Below are 24,920 nucleotides of genomic sequence, written 5' to 3'. Positions count from 1 at the left end.
CAGCAACTCTGGTCTTCCTGTTGACCTGCTATAAAAAGTGGAGGAGGAAAAGGGAAAAGGAGGATTTGTTTTTGAGAACTCAACTATCTATAAATGACTTCCTCTTGTTTGGTACATCTACTTGCGGGATTTCATTTTCAAATGCCTGGTTGCAGGATCCATGTCCTGGAGGAAGGAACCATGTCATCCTTCACTCATCCTGTGCACATAGCCTGACCACTGCTCCAAATATTATCTCCTATCACTTCTGGCATTTCTTGTGTGTCTCCTCTTCCTGGAGTTCATAATTCATGTCACTGATTTCCGGTGCATGCGGAGTCAGGTTTTAGAAATATGAGACAATTTTAAAATTACAGATGCAAAGCCTCGCTGTTTGAGCCAACATCTGCAACTAGTTTATGGGATTAACAAAATAGCTGCTCTGGATGACTGATATTTACCAGGGCCTCTCCATTTCCCATCAGAAATCAAAATGCCTGTTACTTATATGTTCTTTAGTTTTCAATAGAAATCAGGAATTCATCTGTTACATACTTTATTAAGTTTCTTCATGGAGAATCTTGAGTTACAGCCAATTTTCAGTTAGCCATGATTAAGCAGGTTGGGAAGAATATGCGTAATTAAAATCTACAAATAATTAAAAGACTAACTTTAACCAGGAACCCCAACACTCTTCCCTGAAACGTTTTGCTGAAATTACAAACTAGGCAAACAGTTGATATGTTGTTCTCTTGTTTTGTTTTAGTGTAAACAAACGAAAAAAAATTCTGAACCTGTTACTCCTCAGCTTACAATCATTCAAAAATACTCCTTTACATTTAAGATAAAGTTAAAGTTCCAACATCCATTATTCATTCCCTCTTTGTTCCCTTTTCCTTCTCTTGCCCCTGGCACTCCTAAATTCTGTCCTCCAGGTCTCCAGTCCGCTTCAATAGCTCAGGCCCTTTCCCTGTTCTTTTCAATTATTGCCCAAACATCATTTCATTTACCTCAGTTTAAATAGCACTTTCCTAGGAGTATTTTTCCTGACTTCTACACTATTTTCAGTCCTCAACTGCATGTTCCCATAGAAATAGTCTTCTCACCCAAGTTTTGTTTAATGTCTACCTCCCGAATTTGGCTATATGCTTGGTTAGAGCAGGGATAGTAGTTTCCATTTTCACTGCCGTATTCTATGTGTCTAACATAGAATCTGCTTATAAATACCCAACAAGTAATTGTTGAATGAATGAAAGTATTAAATATTTTAAAATCTGGAATTAAATGACCAGATATGTAAATGTTCTATAAAATAATGACTCAAACTGTGACATTAACATCCAAAAGGGAGAGTCTAAAATATATTAAAACTGCTTATTAATTTTGGACATTACTTTCTATCATTCAAAGGAAAAAATGTACTTTAAATTTAATTGTCATTTCAGGCTTGATTCTTACAGTTTTCCATCTAAATAATATGTCACCACAACAATTATTACATGTAGGCCAGGTACAGTGGCTCATGCCTGTAATCCTAGCACTTTAGAAGGCTGACATAGGTGGATTGCTTGAGCCCAGGAATTGAAGACAAGCCTGGGCAACATGGCAAATCCTGTCTCTACAAAAGATACAAAAATTAGCTGGGCATGGTGGCGTGCACCTATGTCAGCTACTCAGGAGGCTGATGTGGAAGGATCACCTGAGCCTGGGAGATCGAGGGTACAGTAAGCTGAAATTGTGCCAGGATACTCCACCCTGGGTGATAGAATGAAACCCTGTCTCAAAAAAAAAAAAAAAAAAAAAAAAAATTATGTGTAGCTCTGAAATGTGATTCTGAAAATAGTAAATTCTAATCTAATAAAGAAACTGTGATTAACAATTAGAGATATATGAATTATATTTAAACCCTAGCAGATGCTATTGTTGCTTTAGATGGGAGAGATTTTCCTTTATCATCCTTAACATCCCAGATATTGTGACAATGCAATAAGACTGCCACATGTTTATAGTAGTCCTTGGTGTTGATATTGCCCTTGATTTAGAACCATGTTACAATATTTAATTGACTAATTTGTGATCTAGGGAAGGTATGTGTATTTGATATTCCAAAGGAGTATATAGCACAGTTGATCTCTGTTTGATAATAATATCTACTATTCATTGATGCCAGACATCCTGTTGAGTACTTTATATACATTCATCTCACTTAGTATTTGCAAAATCTATTTGAATTTAGGATTATTAGTTTCAATTCTTACATGAAAATAAATGAGGCTTGGTTGCCTAAATAAGTAAGTTGCCTAAGTTCACAGAGCTAGTAAATGGCAGAACTGACCTAAAAGCCCAGAAAGTCTATGCTCTGAATGAGTAAGCTGTAATCTTATTGGGAAAATGGGAGCACAGCAAACACAGTAGCAAGTAATTCAAAACAAGGTGATGTAAGTGCTAAACTCAGATAATGAACAGAGTAAATATAAGAGAAGAAAGAGAGCCACGTGGGCTACTGGAGCTTCTTTATTTGTTAAAATAGTATAATAGATGGACTCCTTTTTTTAATCTTAGAATGTTACATGACCAGAAACTGCTGTATGTACTTATACTTCTACCTGTCATTCTCTGGGATATTTGCTATTTTAATAACCATAACAATAGCTATAATTTATTGCATGAGTGTTTTATATCAGGCAATGTGTTAGGTGCTTTATTCTTCAAAATAACCTTGCAGAGCATATACTGTTATCTTCATTTTGATAGATAATAAAAATAGCTGATATGATTAAACATTTCTTACATACAAGCCTTGTGGCAAGCACTTGACATTCATTATTTTCCTGTATCTTCACAACAACCTTATAGTCTAGGTAGGAATGGTTTTATGACTGAGATAACTGGGGCACAGAGAGGTTGGATAACTAGTCTGGTGTGATGCTTGTAGTATGGGGCAGAGATAGGATTTGAACTCGTAAAGTTCAGCACCAGAGCTGGGACTCGTAATCATTTGCTTCTACTCTAGTTTCTCCAAGGCCATGTGACTAATATGGTGGAGCTAGAGATCAACTATAAAGTCTTGGCCCTTTCCACTCATTGGTACTCTTTTGACTCTTAAATCTGAGTGATTCTTTCATCACAGTGACTCTGGGCCTGAACTTCTTCAGTCTTTCCATTTTTGAATATGTGAAATTCGTGAAAACATAACCAATTTCTGAATGTCAAAGGTTACTTTATTTCCAGGGATAAAAATCTGTAGTGATATCTGTCTTTTTATCCCTGAAAACAGAGGGGAACATTTAATAGCATAGGCCTGGAGGTTGAGATGAGTTTGGGGCCCTTATTGCTACTTGCAAGCTAAATCATTCACATCATAAGGTTGAGTCTCTCTATGCCTCACAGCATTCAAAGATAAAAGAGGAACAGCAGTGTTAATCTCATAGGGTGGTTGAGAAGATTAGTGAGACATTCATGTAAAGTGCACACTGCTCAAAGTAAATATTCATTAAGGGTTAGCAATCATTTTGTCACAATTAATAAAGTTGTCCTTTTGAATTCTTAGAATTGTACCAGTAAACTTAACTTAACCAGTAGCTCTCATGGTTCCTGTGATTTAATAACATTAGCAGTTTAAAGTAGTCCTTATGGTTATAATTAATGCCTTATTTATTTACCGAATGTGGGGTATTTACTGAGAGTGTAGTTTGATGGTTAAAGGTAAATAAATAGGATTTCCTTGGTGAAAGAGTTGTCATAATGAGATAAAGTCAAATTGGAAAGAAGTAAAAACTTGTATTTGGAAAATAAACTCCAAGAATGACCCCTGTTATTTTAAATTTTATCATGGTAACATTAACATTCCTTAACTGCCTGCTTTGTGCCAGGCCCTGTTCTATGGATTCCCTCATTTAATTGTCACCACAATTCTATAAGGGGATATGCTATTATTAGCTCTTTCTGCCACTCCCCCACTTTTTTATGATTGAGGAACAGATGAACTGAAAGAAACTCAGAAAGTCCATGCTTTCTTAATGTAAATTTTAACTTTCCTGGCATCAAAAATTGACCTTGACAAAAGTGTCCAAAGCTTTTACACATTATACAGCACATCCTGCATCATCAGCTGTGAGTTATCCCCTTTGTGTTGTCAGTCACATTTTAATTCCCTGATAGGTCAATCTCAATCATAACTCTCTTCTATCTTTTCTTCTTAAATAATCTGATGCAAAGAGGCAAATAATACTGACTAGAAAAGGGATTTTGACGTTATCTACTGATTTAATTTCCTATTTGTTGAATCGATGCCACACACTCTTCTGGGGGTGGCGTGGTAAATAAGACAGATGAAGTTCTCACTCTCTCATGAAGCTTATATTTTAGTGGTGGAAAACACAGAAAATGAACAACAAAAAGACAAACGAGCAAGAAGAAATTGTATATATTTTCAGTGTAGAGAATTAAAATTAGTTTATATGAAGAAAAGTGAAGATGGAGGGGCAGTGTGGAGGGAGGCAATAGGAGAGCCTCTTTGAAGAGGGATGGCATAAGGTGAGTTCTGCATGACCAGCCGTGCCTCACCATGCGAAGGTCAGAAGATACAGTCCTGCCAGAGGCACAGCCCAAGACTAGAAAGAACTTGTGTGTTGTAGGAACAGAAAGATAGCCAGGGAGGCTGAAACATTTGGCAAAGAGTGGAAAGAGCCTAGGCTGGACATTCTAAGACACTCTTTCTGTTTTTAGTGTGGGTATTGAGATACAGGTAATCACTTTTACCTGTTTCATACTCTTCATAAAGGCTCTTCCATCAGCAGAATCTCTAAGATTCCATATACCTATCCACCTGCCCTACAAAGTGATTTGGCAAGAGTACAAAGGAAATAAGGTATCCCAATTCATCTAATGAATGAGATCTTTTCATCCTCCATGCATTTGTGCCTTCTGATCCTTGTACTAACACTTACTCATGTAATGCTGTATTCTGGAGTAATGGTTACAAGTACTGTTTAGTGCTCAGTGCATTCTCATTTGTCCTTCAACAGTAGCTACTACTCTTCTCATTTATGGATGAGAAGATTGAGGCTCGAGAGGTTAAGGATCATGCTCTACAGGGGTGGAGCTGGGTCTAGAGGACATGGAGACTTGCTTTCTCCATGGCAGTGTTGCTTATTTTACAGTATGCATAAGTTTCATGCCACATATGAGACTATGGGCATCTTGAAGTCAGTCCAAAATTTTATCTTTTATAACTTTATACCATGTACTATCTGGTAACTATGACAAAGATGTTAAAAATGTTGTTGGCAGTATGAAAATATTTGATCAAGAAATGACAATAAACTTATTCCCATCAAAATTACCTTCATCTTCTCAAGAAAATATACCAATGAAAGAAACGGATTGTTTATCTTATGTTTATATCCATGTGATGCATACAGTCTTTTCATTGTCTGGGAGTCTGTCTACACCACAGTAACAAAAAAAGTGCAGGTTTTATATTTGGTGCTGGAGATAGAAAGGCATTAGATAATATTCCTGTTCTCCAAGGGCATGGGATCTAGTCCTGCAGAGAGCTCTCATTAATTTTTTCCCATCACACCACACCTCCTTTTCAATAGCAAATCCTGTCATCTGGAATCTGATCACTTCTCTCTCTCCCCATTGTCACCACCCTGCTCAAAGCTCCAGCATCTCTCACCTGGGTTATTGGCCTTCCTGTTTCTCCTCTTTCTCTCCTAAGTCTCTCCACTCAGCAGCCAGAAAACACCCTTTAAAACAGTGAAATCTTATTACTTCCCTGTTCAAAACGCTCTAGTGATTTCCATCTTACTGAGAATAAAATCTAAAGGTCTCCGATGACTCTTAAGGTCTATGGGATCTGTCTCCTCCTGCCTCTCTGATCCCATTTCCTAAGGCTCCTCACCCTCTCACTCACTGGGATCAGGCAATTGGCTTCCTTGGTGTTCCTGCCTCAGGACTTTTGTACTCACTGTTCCCTCTTCCTGGAATTTATTCCCCTCCTCCCTCCCCCTACACCAACACAATCCACATGCTCTTTAAATTCCTTCAGGTCTCTGCTGAAATATTATTTTATCCAAGAGGCCCTTCCTGATTAAGTGAAAAACATCTTTTTCTCTCCAACATAAACCGAGAACATACATTATCCCACTTAGATTGCTTTATTTTTTTGTAGTATTTATCAGCTCCAGCTATATAATTATATATTTATTGTCTATTCCTGAGCTCCACCTGCAGCTCCACCCCAGCTGGAGAATATAAACTCTAATACCTAGAATTAAAAAAAAAATAGGCACTCAATTAACATAGTAAGTCAATAACCATCTATTCAACGGATGGACGGATGGATGAGTCTTCTGTCTCTGACTAATATCTAGACTCAGCTTATCTTTGGCTCTGAAAAGATAGCACTTGCTATGTAAATAAATTGTGTTGTGGTAATATTAATGAGGTATCAGTTCTTGTTGGACTGTTTATATCAGAAGCTGTAGGAAGAAGCATGCCTACATGCTTCTTGGCATGTATCATTTTGGATGGCATTCTATCTGGATAGGTGTGTCTTTTTCACACACATATGATCATTCTAAAGAGACCCATAGGAAGTTCTCACATGCCTGCTCTTTGCTTTCCTTGTTCATCGACTTCTGTACTCGTCATCCCCCTATTTCCTTGCACTGCTGTAGACCTGGTTGTTTTCTGAGGCAGTCCCTTATCCAGTATTCTTTTCTCACATTGTACATTTGGTGCCAATCCAAAGCCAGTCCAACATGGAGTAGACAGGTGGTGTTGGAAAGGGGGAACAGGAAAAGGCAGAGAAGAGGCAAGCCTCCAACAGAGATTCCCTTCTTTTTCCTGTAGCTGAAGACCCTATGTTCTCAAATGTAGCCACCTCAGCTCTATGAGCCAACTGTTTCTGGAAGTACATCTGGAACACTTTCGGATACTAAAATAGGGTTTCATGGTCAAATTTGGAGTTGGTAAGCAAAGTTAAAAGGCATTTTTATCTTGGTACTTCTTAGCATTTTTTTAAATTGCATTTTAGGTTTTGGGGTACATGTGAAGAACATGCAAGATTGTTGCATAGGTACGCACATGGCAGTGTGATTTGCTGCCTTCCTCCCCTTCACCTATATCTGGCATTTCTCCCCATGCTATCTCTCCCCAGCTCCCCACCCCTCACTGTTCCTTCCCTATTTCCCCCTAACAGACCCCAGTGTGTGATGCTCCCCTCCCTGGGTCCATGTGTTCTCATTGTTCAACACCTGCCTATGAGTGAGAACATGTGGTGTTTGATTTTCTGTTCTTGTGTCAGTTTTCTGAGAATGATGGTTTCCAGGTTCATCCATGTCCCTACAAAGGACACGAACTCATCGTTTTTGATGGCTGCATAATATTCCATGGTGTATATGTGCCACATTTTCCCTGTCCAGTCTATCATCGATGGACATTTGGATTGGTTCCATGTTTTTGCTATTGTAAACTGTGCTGCAGTGAACAGTTGTGTGCATGTGTCCTTATAGTAGAATGATTTATAATCCTTTGGATATATACCAAGTAATGGGATTGCTGGGTCAAATGCAATTTCTATTTCTAGGTCCTTGAGGAATCGCCACACTGTCTTCCACAATGGTTGAACTAATTTATACTCCCACCAACAGTGTAAAAGTGTTCCTATTTCTCCACGTCCTCTACAACATCTGTTGTCTCCAGATTTTTTAATGATCGCCATTCTAACTGGCATGAGATGGTATCTCAATGTGGTTTTGATTTGCATTTCTCTAATGACCAGTGAAGATGAGCATTTTTTTCATATGTTTGTTGGCCTCATGTATGTCTTCTTTTGTAAAGTGTCTGTTCATATCCTTTGCCCACTTTCGAATGGGCTTGTTTGTTTTTTTCTTGTAAATCTGTTTTAGTTCTTTGTAAATTCTGGATATCAGCCCTTTGTCAGATGGGTAGACTGCAAAAATTTTTTTCTCATTCTGTTGGTTGCTGATTCACTCTAATGACTGTTTCTTTTGCCATGCAGAAGCTGTGGAGCTTGATTAGGTCCCATTTGTCCATTTTGGCTTTTGTTGCCAGTGCTTTTGGTGTTTTGGTCATGAAGTCCTTGCCTACGCCTGTGTCCTGAATGGTTTTGCCTAGATTTTCTTCTAGGGTTTTTATGGTGTTAGATCTTATCCATCTGGAGTTAATTTTAGTGTAAGGTGTCAGGAAGGGGTCCAGTTTCTGCTTTCTGCACATGCATTTTTAATGGAATAATGTGCATTGTGTACCTGAGAGAAGACTGAATGGTATTGCAGGAATTCCAAAACTTATTTAGTCATGAAAACTTTTTTCATGGAATGTTTCCTTGAAATAGCATTTCTTAGAACATACTGCAAGAAACCCTGCCTCAACCCCATCAGTAACTTAAAAGTCCTCACTGAGGCCTAAGCCCTCTCTCTATTTTAGAGCACCAGAATGGTGGCATTTTCCTTTATATGGGCATGGCTCTTATATTTAGTCTTTGTAACTGATATGGTTTGGCTATGTTCCCACCCAAATCTCAGTTTGAATTGTTTCTCTCAAAATTCTCACATGTGGTGGGAGGGACCCAGGGGGAGGTAATGGAATCATCAGGGTTGGTCTTTCCTGTGCTGATCTCATGATAGTGAATAAGTCTCATGAGATCTGATGGGTTTATCAGGGGTTTTCGCTTTTGCTTACTCCCCATTTTTCTCTTGCTACCACCATGTAAGAAGTGCCTTTCACCTCCCACCATGATTCTGAAGCCTCCCAGCCATGGGGACCTGTAAGTCCAATTCAACCTCTTTTTCTTCCCAGTCTTGGTTCTATCTTTATCAGCAGTATGAAAATAGACTAATAGTAACTCAGGGTCTCACGAATATCATCTTTGATTTTTTTCAGAAAGCTGAATTGTATTTGGAGTGGAGAGAGGAGAAAGAGGTTGTTTTTAGGAATGAGCTCTTTTATTTTGTCTCCTAGTAATTACTAGCAGGTAAATCCTTAACAACACTGAAAAGATAGTGAGACCTAAGGGCAAGTTATAAGGAGGAAAAACAACTGGGTCATCCATAAGAGATTGTGGCATTGAACAGGGGAGTTGATAAGCCACTCCTAGGACCTCAAGACTAAAGTGCACAGGGATAACCAAACTGACAGGAAAGTATGTTTGTGGTTTGCATAAAATGAAAGCCCCAGTCACCCACAGCTATTTGCTTGATGGTGTCAATATCCTCACAGCCTGCACTGCCAGAATCTATAGAACGATCAAAGGTGAGGAAAGAAGGTCTTTGATTCCTTCATATTGGAAGAGATTTAAAACTGGGATTCCACATTGAATCTATACATGCATTTTCCCCTAGAATATCAGTATTTATAGTAGTGGGTTCTCTATGAAGGACTGGCTACTAACACTTATTTAATACCTGAGTGTGTGAGCATCTCCTTAGTAATACTATTGATACGCTTCTCCAGAGGTGTTATAGGGTAAATAAAATTTTCTGCAATGTCCTAGGAACCCAAAACCTTAAAATTTGTCAGCCATTTTCATTATTTGACATTGATAAATTGCTCTGTAGCTTTGATCTGAATGATTGAATGATAACACATCTTGTTACTTCCCTATAGGGACCCAAATTTTCAGGAAGTCTTTTACAACTGATTCTCTGTTTGACATGTTTTCTTCATTGGCCAATTCTTTTTTTTTCTTTTGCATTTTTAGAAGAATTTCTTATTCTGCATCTAGAAGGTGATGAGAAAGTATTGATTCATCGTATGAAATCAGACTTACATGGGAAAACTTCACTTCTGTCACCTGCCCATTCCAATCCAGCACTCCCCCTCTCCATCGAGCCATAGCAACACTTAGTGATGTTCCCCAGCCAGCATGCATCAGGAGAACCAGAGTGATTGTTCTCACATTTAATGCTTTCAGACCAGTTACAGCTGGCTGCTCCTGCAATGCCCATCTCTCATCAGAGATGCTGAAGCTCCTCTCTGAGTTCCTCCATCCTCCCCTCTGTCCAGAGATTACAGGCAAAGGTCTGGCACAGAAGGGAACCTTTGGTACCCTGCTTTAGCACTGCGACCCCAGCAACTTTGTGGATTGGTCAGGGTGATGTCATAGCAGTTGTTAAATATTTTTAATATTCTTTCTTCAGTAACCTTAAAACCAGTGAAAAAATTTTTACTTTTAACCTTACGTTGGCATTTGACCTTTCAATCCTTTTGCCTTATTGAGGCATTCTTGTTCATTCATTTCTGTAGTGTTCACTGTTTTCCCTCTCTCTTCTAGCCCTCAATGGGTCCATCCTCTCCACCCAGATATTGCACGTTGGCTTTCCTCAGGGCTTAGTCCTAGGCCCTCTTCTCTTCTCACTTAAATGTTGGTTTTAAGTCATTTTTTTTACATCTACAGTTTAAATTACACCTAAAAACAACAATTTACAAATTTGTACATCTGATCTAGACATCTTTACAGCCAGTGATCTATTGTACATGTTCACATTTTGACATGTCCAGACTGAACTTATGACTCCTCCCCTCCCTAAACATAATCCTCCTACTAGTCTCTCCATGAATGTGCCTCCACAGTCTGTTTAGTTTCTTAAACTTAGACCTCAGGAGTCATCTTCCATGCCCCACTCTCTCTTATCTTCCATATCCAATTTATCATTGTCATACTAATTTCTCTTCCTTAATATTCTTCAAATCTGTCCACTTCTCCGTATGTTCATTTCTAACAGTCTGGTCAAAGTTATCGTAATTTATAACGTAGGATTCTGTAATGGTCAACTATCCATCACCCTGTATCTTTTTTCCTCATTCGAATCTCCTCACCAAGCCAGAGCTAGAAGAAAACTTTTTATGTGTAAATCTGCGTTAGTCTGTTCTCACACTGCTAATAAAGACATACCTGAGACTAGGTAGATTAAAAAGAAAAAGAGGTTTAATGGACTCACAGTTCCACGTGACTGGGGAGGCCTCACAATCGTGGTGGAAGGCGAAGGAGGTACAAAGTCACTTGGTGGCAGGCAAGAGGGGGCATGTATAGGGGACCTGCCCTTTATAAAACCATCAGATCGCATGGCACTTATTCACTATCAGGAAAGCAGCATGGGAAAGACCTGCCCTCGTGATTCAATTCCCCCCCACTGAGTCCCTCTCGTGACATGTGGGAATAATGGGAGATACAATTCAAGATGAGATTTGAATGAGGACGTAGCCAAACCATATCAAAATCTCATATTGCTACCCTACTTTAAACATTTGAAAGACTACCCATTTCTCTCAGGATAAGGACCATATTTCTTCAAAAAATTATGTGACCAAGTGTTGTTTGCCTTTTCTCCAGGCACACCTTGTAGGAAGCTCACTCTTGCTTTAGGTATAGTGGCCATTCTGAGGTTGCCTCTCCCTCCTCCATTCCCACCCCACACCATTCAAATTTCAGCTCAGGTGCTAAACACTTCAAGTATGCCTTTTCTTATACCTGCTGCATGTCAGAGCACTCTTCATGTACGAACCACTTCTTGGCAGCACCGACCAGAGTTAATAATTTTACATTTATCTGTGTGAGTTCGTTTAATGTCTATTCTCTCATTCGTCTATAAGCTCCGTGAAGGTTGGGGACTGTGCCTTTGTGTGTGTGCATTTCTGTTTCCTTGGTTTATTCTTGTATTTCCAGTGTGCTCCCTGACACATCTAAGTGCTTACTAATTTTTTTTCTTTCTTTCTTTTCCTTTCTTTTCTGTTCCCTCCCTCCCTCCCTCCCTTCCTCCCTCTCTTCCTTCCTTCCTTCCCTCCCTCCCTCCCGCCTTTCTTTCTTTCTTTCTCTCTCTCCTTCTCTCTCTCTTTCTTTGTCTCTCTCTTTCTCTCTCCCTTCTTTTCTTCTTCCCTCTTTCCCTCTTTCCCTTCCCTCCCTCCCTCCTTCCATCCCTCCTTCCATCCCTCCCTCCTTTCTTTCTTTCCTTTCTTTCTTTTCTGTCTTTCTCTGTTTCTTCTTCACAAACTCTCACTCTATCACCCAAGCTGGAGTGCGGTGGCACGGCACTGTCTTGGTTCACTTTACCTTACACCTCCCAAGTTCAAGCGATTCTCCTGCCTCAGCCTCCAGAGTAGCTGCGACTACAGGTGTGTGCCACCATGCCCCATTACTTGTTGTATTTTTCATAGATACAGGGTTTCACTATGTTAGTTAGGCTGGTCTCAAACTCCTGACCTCGTGATCTGCCCGCCTCGGCATCCCAAAGTGCTAAGATTACAGGCATGAGCCACCATGCCTGGCCAGTGCTCACTGATTTTCTATCAAGTAATTAATAAATATTTACTAAGGTTTTTTTTTTCCTCTGTTAAATAAGCTCTCTGGATTATTTTTAATAAACATCCACATTTTATTCAGGCCTTGATAATTATGAGATATTTTTTCCTCATGTGTGCATATTTTTGTCCTTGAATGTGATAAATAGATGACAGGCTTAGTTCTCATTCTGTTTTGTATCATTTGGAATCCCTTCCACATGGAGGGCCCATTAACTTCAAAGGAAGTTCTGCACATGAAAAAGATACACAGGAAAAAAGTGAAAAAACTAAAGCCTTGATGTTCATCATGGTTAATGGCCTGGATCTTATAGAGGTTTAGGTGAGTAAACTTTGAGAATAAACAGCTCACTCTTCATGAACTCTTAGAAATAATTGTGCATGTGGCAGAAATAATGCATAGGCAGGCATTTGAGCAAATTCTGGGAAACAAGAAGAGAAAAAAATCTTTAGAAATAGTTTTATGAATCAAGATAGTATGGAAGCCTAGTAAGCCACAGAAGCACAAAAAATGCCCTCATTATGTGAGACAGGCTAATGTACTGGAAGCAAAACTCACAAGAGGTTTCTGGTGCTTTTGCAGGGCAGAATGAGTGGATGATGATGAAGGCACCATAGACATAGTCATTCTAGATTTGGGGTGTCCAGAAAACAGTGAGAAAGGGGCTCTTTCTGTTGCATGATGAAGTTGTTTTGTGAAACAGTAACTTGGAGTTCTGTTTAATTTACAAAATCTTTGTTAGGTGGTTACAATTTAAACTTATGCCAGTGTTATTGGGTAGAGGTTGGAATTTACAGAGGAACCAGAAAGTTATTAATTTTTGGCAGCTATATCTTAAAAAGCAGGGGTTTGATATGAATATTAAATATTGGTTCCTTTTCTTCAATCAGTTTTTATTGAACACTATTAATGTTTCAGTCAATCAAGTCAGTTCCCTATTTAAAATAGTCAAGCTTCTTTTATCACAGTGATTTTCTATAGAGTACTTCAGAATTTCTTTTTATGTTGTGCTGTAAGGTTATTTCACTACTAGGTTGCTTATAATCTGCTTCAGTGTTTTTTCCAGCATACTATGTTCATTATACATTAAAGGAAATCTCAAGAAATTGCCTCTTTTAAATAAGCAATAATATGATGCCAACTTACTTTTTAAATAACATGAGTCTTATAGGAAAATAGGAAAAATACAGGGAAAAGGAAAGAGGAAATAAATAGAACTCTTAATTTTACCATCAGTTTCAATCGTAGATAACATTTTGATATATATTATAGTTTTTTTACCTGTCCTTACAGTAACAAATATAACTGAAATAATAGCATACATATAATACTTATAGGTACTGATCTAAATCCTTTACATGTATTAACTCATATGATCCTCATAACGACTCTACATTACAGGTGTTATTATTATTCCATGTTACGTATGAATAAATTGAAGCAAAGGGAAGTTGTTTCCTTTAACTCACCCAACATCACCCAAGAAGCAACCATTGAGACCAGAATCTAATTTTGACTCTAGGGTCCTGCCTACTGTTAGCCCATCCTGGCAAAAATATTTTTCTCACATCATGTATTAGGCTTTTTTGTTTAGCTTAATTTAACATCAGAGGATTATGCCACAACCTGTTAATCAGTTTTCTGTCAAGAAAATGGGTTGCTTCCAATTGCGTGCCATGCCATACTGTAGCCAACATCCTGGCATATGTGTGGGTTCGGGTGAGGGCTCTGAAATCAGTCCACCGGAGAAGTTTTATTTTATTCAAGTGCTGAATCCTCTAAGTGTGCTCTGCAAATTGGAGTAAAATGGCAAACAGTAACCAAGCTCCTACAAGGAAGTTCTGTTGATGACAAACATGGATTTGGCAGTTAAATAGGAGTGAAATCTCATTTTTCTCGCCTAACATGGAGGAAAATGTTCCCTCCCTCGTAGGATTATTATGTGGATCAAAAGTAATAATGTTTGTGAAGCTCTTAGCATAGTGCTTGGCACCAAGTAATGTTTAGTAAATGTTAGCTATTGTTACTATTCCTGAATTTCTAAAAATGGAGTCAAATTATATTCTTTGCCTATTTTAGATACTTAGGAAATTCTCATTTCCTAGAAGGTTAAAACCATAAAGTAACATCCAAATGTAAAAATGTCACTTATCCAATTCATTCATGTTAGTAACAGATTGATTTGTAGAGTCTTGAAAACAAAGAAAAACAATATTTCATCAAATATTTGATTATTTTGTATCTTAATTTCACTATTCTTTATATGTACTTTATCTTATTTGCTTGTTTTCACAACTTCTTTATTCCTGTCATAGCATTAGTTCATCAGGTATGAAAATCTATTTTCTACCGTATAGCTGGCCACTTACAAGTCACACCTGGTCATAGTTGTGGTGGTTCTCACTTGTGATTCTGGGTCAGGGGACCTGGCACAGTGCCTGATCCATCATCGGCATTTAGGAAATACTGGATGACTGACTGATAAGTGTCTTAGGTGAGAGAGACTTCTGAACACTTTCCTGAATTGAACTTGTCCCTGAAAACTGCAGGTATAACCCCCTTCCTTCCGCTGTTAGATCATACATCCTCAGTGGGCAGGCAACTTCCCTTGATAAATGGGGGCAAGAATGGGGGAAAGACAGACCCGGCACGACACTTCCCTGTTTATCTGTTCAGCTCTACCAATGTGAGAAGTCACTTTACTCCTCCTGGAGAGGACTGAGTGAGGAAACAACAGGAGTGCCTCTCCATTTCTCAGCCCTCATGATAAAATATCAACAAAATAGACATGTGAATTTTGTGAACCCCCTCCTCAATGTGAATATAAACCCTCTCTTACTATGAAGTTCCTAGATATGAAAGTTCAAGAATTACATTCCCAAAGTTATTTTAAAGAGGTTAGCTTTGCCATTATGCATTTACCACCAAGGGAGAAAATAATCTATATGCATACTCTTGGACCAGGACACTTGAAACATGGCTGTCTATTGCAAAATTTAGGAATTTGCAGGGACCACAGCTCTAGTTACCCACCAGGAGTTTTTTGAGTTACCTTCCTTTTCCATACAGCGTATTCAAAACCTCCTAATTTTTACTTTCCTTTTTCCTTTGTGTTTCTCCTCCTGTACCTGTTAAAAAATTTATTGGTCTAAGGAGCCTAGGCTTCCTGAGGAGACTTTCAGCCCTCTATCTCATTAATCCAGAGCCAGCCTGAGAACGTGTGCTTACCGGACGAGTAAGTGGGGTGAGGCAGACCCTTAAGTCTATAAATAAGCCACACCAGTTAAGGTTAGCTCCCCATAGTTTCCTTCTTGCCCTGGCTCAGAGTGCAGAATGGCACTGATGACAGCTGATCTAACCCTTCCTTCCTAGGCTTGGCTCTAACAGGTTAACATTAGAACCTATAGAGTGCACAGCTACCTTATAGTATAAAATTAGGAAATCTAGTTCACCTCCTGAGGCCCACCAGGCCAGTAAATGGAAAGACTCTTTTCCCTGTAGTTAAACCCCTATCTTAGGCATACCTTAGAAATGAATCTGCTAGCCAAATTCAAGGACAAGTAACCTTTATGCTGACGATGCCTGTGCTCACAAAGGTAGATCTTTCCTAACCAACTGGGAGACTGGACTGCCCTTTGCCTTTGAGGAGCCCATGCAGCTCCCCAGCATTTGCCCAGGTAGGCTCTGAGGTATGTGAACTACCTTTATAGAAGCAGGTGCTCATCTACTGAGAAAGCCTAGGTATAAGCTTTTGTAATCTACCAAGATCAAACTATTGAATGGTGCATGGATTACAACCTTTATCCAGGCTGCAGCAGTTAAAAAAAAAAAGACAGCTGCATAGCCGAAAAAAACTTGCATGGTTAACCATAAGCAAGCTCAAGGTCACACCCACTGCTCACGGGGTTCAAGACCTTGGCCACACTAGAATTCTTCCACATGTACTTTTATCTTCCCATGATTTTATTCCTTGTCGCTGTATTAATTTTGTGATCTAGTATGTCAGCCAGATGTTGGGGTCTGAACTTAACCATAACATACAGGTTTTGCCGACCTTGACAAAACCTGTTTTCTTAGCATGGAGGAAACTAACAGAACACACACTCTCTTAGGGTAGGCTCACCACCAAGGGAAAAGGCTGGTCTGTTCCACTTTTCCCATTGCTGGTCTTGCAGTTGCTTTCCAAGTTTTCTTATTTGGCAAAAGAACCTTGGGTGATATTTATGGGCAGTAAATTTTAAAAAACAGTTTGTCTCCAGCTGAACAAATGAGAACATGCCCTTTTAGCTCTCAAGGTCCTTTCTAGTCATGTAATTATGGGTTTGCTTGTTCTTGTTTACTCGAATACTCAAAACAGAATTTGATACTCAAATACTAAGAGGCTGTAGGTGGCTATTGTAGTGCACATTGATAGATTCATTTTGAATTTGAATATAAAATTAACATTTTATATTTTATCTTTCCAATGAAGGGCCTCTACCACTAATCCAATTTGTCTTGGCTTCTTTTCTAATTTTATTTAATCTTTGTCTTCTGTTCCCACTTACTTTCCTTTTTTTTTCTTTTTATTAATTTCCCCTTAGTGGTCTTACCCCTTGTGGTTTGACCATTTTTCCTGAGTATCTGCCTTTTCTTATCTCATTCCAGTGTTTTACTTTGGATTTCATGGCTTCTGTCCCTCAATTCTTTAGTGAAAAAGTACATTAGGAATTGTTCTTTCTAAAATCCTATTTTGACCTGATTGTTTTCAGAAAAACAAGACCACTTGTGGACTTCCTCTAGTGAAATGAAGTGCTGGGATTGGGTTCATGCTTCTTAACCTTTTTATGATGGCAGCTTAATTGCTGATAGCATCCAGCGCTGAACTCACTTTCATAGGTACCTGGTAAAGGATGTGTGTTGTGTTTCTTCACAACACGGTAGCTATAATCTTCTTTTTCTGTACAAATTAGAAAGCAAATTGCATTGCAAATGATATAATGTCATAGGGATAATCTCAAATCTATTTTCATTATTTTTATGCCAATTCTGTGAAAATTTTAACTATTATTAGTAACATAATTTTCCTGTGGCTCAATTGACTATATCCACTGGACTAAATGATGTTTAATAAACATCATTTTCAGCTACAACATTAAATACTTCTAGAAATAGTGTCCAATAGAGGAATGAACCTAATAGTGTCAGTAAGATCAGGCAATTTATTTAGCTTCACATCAACTAAAACTCTGAAAACGCCATTCTTGACTTCATTGGCCTTATTCCTTTTATCTTCTCATTTTCTACCTCTCCACTAGCACCTCCTGACCTTATTTCTCTGCTTGACCTAGATTGAATGGATGATCACCTGCATTACTCTCTTGCCTGAAACCTTCAACATCTTTAAACTTCTGTATTTACGTACGTCACCTGGGTTCAGAAACTCAGGACCCCTGGATCAATTCCCATTTATCGTCTCATTTTCTACGTCAGGGGTACAAAGTGCTGCTGGACAAGAGACCACAACTACACTGATTGTATTCCTTCAAGTTCGTTTTTCATTCTCAGCTTTTAGCCATTTAAGAAAACAAATTCTAGTTGTACCCACTCTCACTCAACTACTGGTTGTCCCACTGCTGCATCACTAATCTCAAGCCTTTCTTCCAACTTCTTACTCTCACTCTCCTGGATCATTTTGTCTGATTTATCAACAGAAATGGAAAAATCAAATATAATTTTCCTAAACCTTCTACTCTGTTCCTCGCAAGCAACTTACATCCACCTTCATTCTCCCAACCTCCCCTGGCCTCACAAGATGAGGCAGCTTTATTCCTATTGAAGGCTAGACCCTTCCCTTTGCTGTTCATCTTATCCATTCCCATCTTCTTGGTGCTTGTATCCTCTTTATTGTATCACCAACCTCTTACTGTCTACTGATTATTAATCAATAAACATGCTCAATTGTTGCCCATATGAAAAAAGGAAGGAAGGAAAGAAAGAAAGAAAGGAAAGAAGGAAACAAAGAGGAGAGAAAGAGAAGGAAAGAAGCCTAAAACCAAAGAGCTATCACCACCGCTACCTCCTTTAACCCTGTGACCTCTTCTGGTTTTAACTGTCTTCCACTTTCCTCTGGGAAGAACTCTCTCCAGCCATTGTCTCCATTTTTTGTTTCCCACTCACTTTTCAATGCAGTGAACTCTTTGACTCTTTGTAACACCACCACAGTGGCATAGCTAAAGACACTGTAATGTCTGCATTGTACTGTCATATCCCTTTCTGTGCTCAATTTGACACTTCCAACCACACACTCCTTGAAATTCACCTTGCCTTTGGCTTCCATGACCTTATTGCTTTTATCTCTGACATTCCTTTTCAGACTCTTGTGACTACCTCTGAAATGTTGATATTTACCCCTGGATTCCACCTTGAACCACTGCTATTTTGCTACCAGTATATGTGTCGAGGATTTGCGAGTCTTTACCTCCAGCCCTAACTTCTTCCTTTTGCTTCAGAGGTCAGGTCACACTCTTTGTGTGTTTCTTAGATCTACCTCAAAGTCAGCATGGCCTTTGCTGAATTCGTCAGTTCCCCCACTTTTCCAAACTGGTTTCTTTTTCTCTATTCCTTTTGAATTTTAGAATGATTGGTTTTAAAAGTTGATAGCTGCAGTAGTTTCAGAATCATCCTAAAACAGCACACTGATCAATAAAAACGTAATATAAACTACATATGTAATTTAAAAATTTCTGGTAGCTGCATTAAAAAATAAAAGGAAACAGATGAAATTAATTTTTACAATGAATTTTATTTAGCCTAATATATGTAAAATACCATTTCAACATATAATAATTGCTTTACATTAATGAGATGTTTTACATTCTTTTTTGTATTAAGTTTTCAAAATTCTGTGTTTATTTGAACACTTATGGCACATCTTAATGGAAACGAGTCTGTAGGGCTCAATCACCATATGTGGTTAGTGGCTAGTGGCTATACTAGTAGCTAGTTCTAGTCTTTCCCCTCACTAATACCATTCTCATTCACTCATAAATCCAGTTGATTTTACTTCCTAGGTCAGGCATCCCCAGACTTTTTATACGGGGGGCCAGTTCACTGTCCCTCAGACCGTTGGAGGGCCGCCACATGCTGTGCTCCTCTCACTGACCACCAATGAAAGAGGTGCTCCTTCCTGAAGTGCGGCGGGTGGCCGGCTAAATGGCCTCAGGGGACCGCATGTGGCCCACGGGCCGTAGTTTGGGGATGCCTGTCCTAGATATATTTCTTTGGTAGGTCCATTTCTTTTCAATTTTATACATCATGGCTTTAATTCACATCCTGGCCGTATTTCACTTGCTTTATTGCAATGGCTTTTATAACTTAGTTTCTCTGTTTCAGGGAGCATGCAAGATCCATTGAAATGCAGGACACTATAGTAGGATATCTACTGATACATATTTTTAACCAGAAAATAAGGAAAACAGCTCAGATTCATATTTATTTAACATTTATTTATTATACGTATTGATACCAGCACTTTTGCTCCATATCTCTGATAAAATGAAATAACTAGTATATTTTCATTGAGTGGTATGATTAGCATGCTATTTGTAAGCTTTGGTAGGGTGGGTAATGATCTTAGTGAGAAATAATTTAGCTCTTTCTTAACTCAAAACTGTTAAATAGATGTGATCATTTACTCTAAAGAAAATAAAGTTTTGATTGTATGTGTACATACATGGGCTTCAAACTTCATTATGAATAAGAATCACCTTGGCAACATATTTAAATGTAGATTATTGGGTTTCATATATAACTTCTGATTCATTTGGAATGGTAGGTGGCCCAGGAATCTCTATTTTTATAAAGCATTTGAATGATTGTAATATAACTGCTAGAAACTATACTGTATTAGTCTGTTTTCATGCTGCTGATAAAGACATGTTCAAGACTGGGAAGAAAAAGAGGTTTAATGGACTTACAGTTCCACATGGCTGGGGAGGCCTCACAACCATGGTGGAAGGCAAAGAGGGGCAAGTCATATTTTACATGGATAGCAGCAGGCAAAAAGAGAGCTTATGCAGGGAAACTCCCATTTTTAAAACCATCAGAACTCTTGAAATTGATTTACTATCACAAGAATAGCACGGGAAAGATCTGGCCCTATAATTCAGTTACCTCCCATTGGGTTCCTCCCATAACACATGGGAATTGTGGGAGTTAAAAGTCAAGGTAGATTTGGGTGGGGACACAGCTAAACTATATCACATACTTTGAGCATTAGTCTGTTCTTTGTGAAGTAGAGAGTTAAAAAGCCATGGAGAAAAGTGCACTAGCCCAGACCTGAAGGGATGCTATATGGGGGTTATAAAAGCAACAACAGCACACTGAAATGGAAATTGGGCACCAGGGCAATGCCGAAACTGGGAATCAAGGGTAGAAGGAGCGGGTAATGTGGAGAGAGTCTTGGAAGACCAATGATGAGAACCTTGGTCTATTCCATAATTTCTCTGAGATTGGCCTTCCTTCTTCAACTACAAAGGTTGATAGTAATATAAAAATGAAATCTGATTATTAGTGTATTTTCATCTTCCTTTAGTAACTGACACTCATTAGTTTTTCAATAAGTAACTTTTAAATATTTCAGGATGTCAACATATTGAGTAATTTCAGTGTAGGACAGTTTTTGACTTTAGAACAATATCATGCAATTGCATTTAGTGTTTCATTTCTAGTTCTATGACAACAAAATTATCTTGTATAGAGGACATGGTAAACGTTGCCGTCTAAAAAACAGAATTTAACTTCACAATAACTCGGAGGGGAAAAAAACCCACATTTTTCTTAAATGCCATCTATAAATAATTTCTGTCAAATCTATAATCCAACCTGTTAATGTTTTAAAACTTCAAAACTGTTTAAAAATTTTTAAGATGCTACATGTTTTATAATATGGCAGAGAACAACCAGAAGAATTAAACCTCATAGATTTAAAATTTTACAATATGCTGTTCAAATTATAAATTAAGACTGTTAAAAACATCATACTTTTCTTTGTAGTGTATTATTTCATCTTTTTCATCAATGAGCCTTATTAGGGGATAATAAGGGGCTAATTGATTGAATTGAATTTCTTCTTTTCATCATTTGCTGACAGGTCTCTGGTGGAAATCTTAATGAGCTGCAAACCAGGCAAACAAATGGGCAAGAAGGCTGGAAGGAGGGAAGGGACAGTGGATATGGAGAGTCTGTTGTTTATCTAATCAATGAAATATGTTTTAGTTGTAGCAACAATGCCATAAACAGGCCTGACACAGTCTATTTGATAACCTCATTTTCAGTCACTCCACTTCCATCATTGATGAGTCTGAGATTTTTATTTCATTCATTGACAGGAGAGACTTCCCTCCACTCATCTGTACTTTTGGAAGATAAATTCTCTTGAATAACTCAATAGGAGTTGAGTTTGGAGGGAAAATACTGTTCTTATTACAATTAGTATCTTGTTTTTAACTTCTCTTGGTCGGACATCTAATCTGCATTGGCTTTTATTAAACTAAACACCTTTGCTGATTTCTGCTTTCTTGTAGGTGATTCGCAAGGGGTGGCTCACCATCAGCAACATTGGCATCATGAAAGGGGGCTCGAAGGGATACTGGTTTGTCCTTACTGCGGAAAGCTTGTCCTGGTATAAAGATGACGAGGTAAGTCACAGAGAGTGACAAAGTTTTCTCATTAAAGTGTTAAGTTAATTGATATTATTGTACTATGCAATTTTGAGACACCAGTGGTTCTCTTTCAGTAAGAGTAAACTTGGAATGTTTGTATAAAAATTCACTGTTATTTTCTCATAGATTTAAAATTTTATAGCATTCAACCAAATTTCTTTTTCTTTTTTATTTCTTTGCTGTAACCATGTTTGCTTACCTGAAGAAATGGATTTAGGGGTCGAAGTTGAAAACTTCCTTATTTATAATTATGTCAAGGTACTGGTACAGTGAGAACAATTTTCATTAAATAAAGTGCTAAAAGACCTAAGGTAATAGGACATTTTAAGAGTGAAATTAATAATACTGATGTAGAGTTCATAAAGCATTTTGGAATTGTTCCTGTGACATCTGTCTCAAATGAAATGGAAGGGTTTTGAGAATGTCCACATCAGTAGTCTTCAAGTGAATCTCAGATCATTGTTTATATAAATTTTGTTTTTTGAGAATTTGATATCTATGTAAAAGCATGAATTATGGTAATTATAGTGTTCTGGTTCATGTTAGATGTTAATAATTTTGGTCCTGTGACTTACTACTCATTTAAATTTGATAGCTATAAAAGTGCAAACAAAAAACTCGTATTAGTCTTACAGAGCCATTTAAGTGCTAGAAATCAATACCATTAAATGTGAGGTAGCATGGATAGAAATTAAACTATGTCTTGAAATTTTTAATAGCTCTGATCTGACTTGATAATTTTTTGGTACTTATAATGCAGCATGCAAACATTAGGTAAGAATATTCTGTAATAGCAAAACTAGGTGAGATTGTCTCAATTACATGAGACCGTAAAGGGCATGCGTTTCAAAGTTAAAGGTTTTTCCTATCTTGGCCTGACATCTTTTGAAGGCATTACAAAGTGACTTTGTCATTCCTTGAAGGAAAGTTTCATGACTTATATAATCATTTTCATTTCTCAAGCACTCTGTGTGTCATAGTGTGTTGATAAATATTAGATGATTGGTTGATAGCCACTAAAATTTCTGCAGTAAGGGAAATGAAATCCTATAGAAATGTCCAAACAAAATTGCTATTTAAGAGCTTGTATTTAAATTGTTATGTCATTGACCATAGTCAAAAGTAGATTTGGTCATTGTGATAGTCTGAGGATTAGCAATGGTTTCTTTTCTGTACTGGCTGCTTTGCTATCTCTGTCATTCTGTGGGAAGCTCTAGTTTTAAAGATCATAGCACAAGGAGCTCAGATACCCTCCCCTAGATATAAAAATTGCTAAATAGATGATCTTTTTTGCTGTTCAGTTGTAATAAAGTATCTTCTATTAGATATATTTCCCCCCCAAGGATTTAGATGATAATTGATGTGCATGCGCTTAAATATGTGTAAACCGTGGGACCTTTCTCAGTTATACAGGGTCACAGAAAATATTTTACTGAGGAATCATAATAGTGTTGGCTAGTGTTTTATATATATTAATGAACTCATTTAACCATATTCAGCCCTAACTACTATTATTCCTGTTGTTGGATGAGAAAACTAAAAATAAAGCAAAACCCTTTTTAAAAAAGTATTTTCTACAGGACTGTTTTACTTATTGCAGAATATTTAGTCTTGGCCAGTATAACAAACTTACCAAAGTCACACAGCTAGTTGGTGGCAAAGCAGAAATTTGAACCCAGGCTGTTGAGCTCCAGAGCCTATGCTTTCAACCGCAAATGAAGGCAAGAATCCCAGAGATGCCTGGAGTTGTCCAAGCCAACCTCATCCCGCAGAGAACTTATGAAGATGATTTCCAGGCATCTCAGCATTGACATGTTCCTGGGTGTTAGCAGTAGTTACACTGAAGACTCTGCAGTAGCTACTGCTGTTGGAGTGTGGCATTAGTCTGGCTGCGTGAGTACTGAAAATAAGCCTGTTGGAAGGCACAGGATGCTCCCTGTAGGGAAGGAAGAAGCCTTGAGAGCTTAGTGAGCTCAGGGTTATTGGCCCATATCCTCCCCTCCAGACTCAGGATAATTCTTTATAAAAAATCACCTGACCTTGTAGCTTCCACATGAGTACTTGATTACAACAAATGGAAAATAAATATGCACAGTTATAATATTAACCAAGTGCCATGAACATACTCTGTGTGCTCTGTATGAGCTGTGTATGAGCACACAGAGTGGTTAATGTTATTACCAAGGTATGGTATAGAGAGTCGTTGGGGCAGGGGAAAGTGGGAATGACCCTTGAAATAAAATGGAATGATTTAGATGAAGAAACTCTAGGAAAGTGTAGTTTCATCCATTCATATCATTTTAAGAAAGAGGAGATGACAAAGTTACTGCTCTGTGGAGCTAACAAGCAAGTAGGCTATAATACAGTATCAGATAGTAAGTGATCTGAAGAAAATAAAATGGGATATTGAGTTAGAAAGTAACAGGGAGGAGGTCTTTAGATTTGGATGATTGGAAGGAAGTACTGCTTGAGCAGAGATTAAGATGATGAGCTGTGCAGAAGATTTTGCTGAAGAATATTACATGGTAGAGGGAACAGTAAGTGTAAAACCCCTGGAGATGGGATCCAACAGGAACTCTGTGGCTGTGACATAGGAATAGTGGGGGAGAAAGGCAGAATATAAAATCAGAGGCACCAGTGGATGGGGGCCTTATCAGTCCCTACCCAATGATTTGGATTTTCTTCCAGGGACAATTGAAAGTGATTGAGTGTTTCAGTGTGTGACATAATTGGATTGATGGTTTAGAAAGATTACCCTGGCTGCTGGATTGTGTGTAACAAGTGGGATGGGATGGATGTGTGGAGGGGGTGGGGATGGCTAGCATGGAAGAAGGGAGACCAGCTTGGAATCTCTGACCATAGTCCAGGCAAGAGAGGATGGTGGCTGGGTAGTAGCTGGTGGTGAGAGT

At 38.3% G+C, this 24,920-nt stretch overlaps 1 protein-coding gene across 9 annotated transcripts in view; it reads left to right on the top strand.

Annotated features, from left to right (window-relative positions):
* Positions 1 to 24,920, top strand: part of DNM3 (dynamin 3) — a 535,391-nt gene that overhangs the window by 250,369 nt on the left and 260,102 nt on the right. For all 9 annotated transcript variants that reach the window (XM_003925367.3, XM_003925368.3, XM_010336127.3 and 6 more), the window contains one exon: positions 21,874 to 21,987. In XM_003925367.3, the coding sequence (XP_003925416.1) occupies positions 21,874 to 21,987 (114 nt within the window). The remainder of the gene's footprint in view (positions 1 to 21,873; positions 21,988 to 24,920) is intronic.

This window comes from Saimiri boliviensis, chromosome 19 (genome assembly GCF_048565385.1).
Source record: "Saimiri boliviensis isolate mSaiBol1 chromosome 19, mSaiBol1.pri, whole genome shotgun sequence".
NCBI classification, from domain to species: Eukaryota; Metazoa; Chordata; class Mammalia; order Primates; family Cebidae; genus Saimiri; species Saimiri boliviensis.
Note: the sequence above shows the minus strand (reverse complement) of the source record. Positions and strands in the feature narration are given on the sequence as shown.